Raw genomic sequence first — 3,150 nt, forward strand, 5'->3', positions numbered from 1 at the left:
TCACCAGAACATACTCATCTATTAATGGCGCATATATGAGAGTTGAAGATGATGCAAACTGGTGTTGTAGTTGGTCCTAATGATAGGTCTTCGTCTGCAAAGTCAAGTTCGTGTATTATTTGTCTAGAATTAAATCTTATTGCAATTAAATTGATGTAACAAATTCGATTCCTGCTTTATGTTAACATTTTCATCTCTAATTTAGATCAATTGCTTCTCTAATATCGACCAAATCACGAATTATGGTTTTACAAATCTGATGGTTTTTTTGGCTGTTATGCTTTAGGAAACATAAATTAAGGTTCATATGTGTGGAATTGTGTTTTCAGTAACTTTGAGTGACTAGTTTATTGAGCAATTTCTTCCTATGCGAAAATGATAGATTCTTCAATGTGATTTGCTCCTTTTGATTTGATTAATTCCATTTTGGTAAGTAATCAAGAATTATTTATGATTAATAGGAAATGTATGTGTTGTAATGTGATGAGTTTTAGTATACTACAACATCCTATGGTAGACGTACAACCCTAAATACCTTGGATCTATGTTTTCACTAATTATACATGCAAATGGTTTCCAAGGCATTAAACCTATAACTAGCATGCAATTTCATATACCAGATAAGATACTAGTTAGAGTAACATACCTTTTATGTAGCTTGAAGTCTTGATGTATTTGGCCTTAAGAGCTTAGCCCCAATAGTATGGAAGCCTCAAATGAAGTCACAACACGTCATGGACAAAGGTAGAACTTGAGAGAGAATTCCTTCCACACCAAAATCAACTCCATGAGCTCCAAGAACTAGAAGTCACGATTTTAGCTATGGAGTGACCTATTTATATGTAGGATTCCAAGAGTCATGGGTATAACCCAAATCCATACCCATGGGTATTATGATCCATGGTTCATGTGGCCCAACTCTTTATGTGTTCATACATAAACTTGGTCCAACATGGATCATAAGCCCAACACATATAAATATAACTAATTACCATAATTAGTCCCCATAGATTTAATTAGTCTCTTTTGATAACTAAATTAATTCCAAATAAATTCTTGATCAATACTAATTAAAACATATGATTTCATATTAATATATTAGAACTTGTAATATATTAATAAATCATATATAACCTTTTCTCAAGAGTCTATCCTAACAAATTTTCCTGATGATATGCAACCCAAATGGACCATGTTACTCTCGGGTCGAGTACATACCGATAAGAGTTATGGGCTTAGACATCTAATCCAACAGTCTCCCACTTGGATAAGTCTATAACTATTATTGCGTATGACTCCAAGATCCTGACTAGCAATCGTAGCTCTTAAAAGCCGCTGTCGAACACTACAAGAAAAATACCCTTTAATGATGCGCGAACAATGACACTCGCTGATTTACGATACACATTTTTGTGTGTCCTTAAAAATAATGTCAGCCTTCCAAAATTTGAATGATAGAGGACACGCATTTTTGTGTGCCCTAAAATTAGTGTCCAACAAAAAAAACGGAGGGCGCCTATCATAAAAAATGTGTCGTGTAAAGGTGTCGTTTTATATTTTTTAGGAAGTGCGTTCTCCAATTTTTTTAATAGACTGTGGGGGGAAATGAAATACCAAAAAAAATTGAACACCCCGCTTGATCTTTTTCTCCTTCCAAAATCCTCTACCAAATTAAGAACCCTAATAGACTAAACACATTTTCGATCATTCCTCTTCGATCAACCCAATCGATCGAACCTACCAACCCCTTATCTCCTACTAATACTCTCCTCTTAATCTTCTTCAACAAATTCCTTACCACACTCAACAACTCAACTCCAAGTCCTTCCTCTTCCTCTGGAGATGATGATTTCTCTGATTCAACCACCACACACATGAAACTGGCTAGAGCGGAGGTTCTAATGGCATGGTCTGGAGAGAGATGGAGCTTATCGGTGGAGTTGAGTGACAATGATAGAGACGAGAAATGTTTAACGACGTCGCGTGCTTTGAGTAGATGCTTGCTCGGCTGCTGAGATTTCCTCAAGACGTTTTCATGATGTTCCCACCAGAATTTATCAATTTGGTTCCTTATGAGTTCCTTTTCTTTCTTTTTCATCTGTACACAAGGTATTATACAAATGATAAAAAGAAGGCTTGTTTTATTGAGTCGCGAAGTTTCAGTTTATCTTTGGGGATTGATATGTGCATGGTTCATTTTAAGTATCATCTTAACTATGCACATCAATCACTATGTTTCCGGAGGTTTTTGTATTTTGGAATGCTCACCAGGTGTTTGTGAAATTGCAGAAAGTGGTTCCTAGTGAAGTGGTGGTGGACAACGATGCCGAAATGCTTGTGTTGGTATTTGAGGCACCTCTAAGTGTAGGAGAAGGCGTTTTAGAGATTAGTTTTACTGGAATTCTTCACAAACACATGAAGGGTTTCTACAAAGGGTATTTCACTCTCTTGTTTACTTACAATCGAGTTGATCATTTACTTGTTAAATCAATAAACATACATATAAATTATTAGGGTATTTCACTTTCTTGTTTACTTACAATCATGCTGAAGGTCGACACCCAACTGTCAACTTGCTTTCTCAGACTCATCATAGCATTCTTGCTAGTACAATTGAGGCTGCTACGCGTATTAAACTAAAGTGCTGAACATTTCAGTCCAAGCATCCTTTTTGTCTCTTTGGAGTACCCATATTAAGACCATAATGTCCATGTCTTTTTCTGCTAACTTTGGTTGTGTGAACGAAACTACCCATGCTAAGAATTTCTCGAGAGCCTGCTGCAACTTTTTCGTTTCTACAATATTTTTCTTTCCAGATCCATGTCTTTAAAACTATGTGAGCCATGCTTTGGTTATTGTTTTCCTAGAATCACATGACTTTGTAACTATTTAGAGTAGATGGTGACATGTCACTCAATTCGTTTCCTTTTTTGAAGCAACCAATCTTTCCAGACTTGAAGAAAATATGCAAAATATCTTGTTAAGACTCTATTCCATTATCCCCTTTTTCTCTTTCAGTAGCTTTCCTTTACCACGTGAGCAAGAGAAAGAGTTCATTAGGCTAGATATTTTTTTTTCTTTTGGACCTTCACTACCATCCCCATGAGATTTTGTATGATAACAGAAATCTTTACTTTCTTTTATCTGGGC

General features: G+C 35.8%; 1 protein-coding gene across 1 annotated transcript in view; it reads right to left on the reverse strand.

Moving 5' to 3' along the window:
• Window positions 1–2,098, reverse strand: part of LOC111896007 (uncharacterized) — a 34,333-nt gene extending 32,235 nt beyond the window's left edge. Inside the window, exon 1 of the mRNA XM_052770903.1 lies at window positions 1,799–2,098. Within this exon, the coding sequence (XP_052626863.1) occupies window positions 1,799–2,098 (300 nt within the window). The remainder of the gene's footprint in view (window positions 1–1,798) is intronic.
• Between the last annotated feature and the right edge of the window lie 1,052 nt (window positions 2,099–3,150).

This window comes from Lactuca sativa, chromosome 4 (genome assembly GCF_002870075.4).
Source record: "Lactuca sativa cultivar Salinas chromosome 4, Lsat_Salinas_v11, whole genome shotgun sequence".
Lineage (NCBI taxonomy): Eukaryota > Viridiplantae > Streptophyta > Magnoliopsida > Asterales > Asteraceae > Lactuca > Lactuca sativa.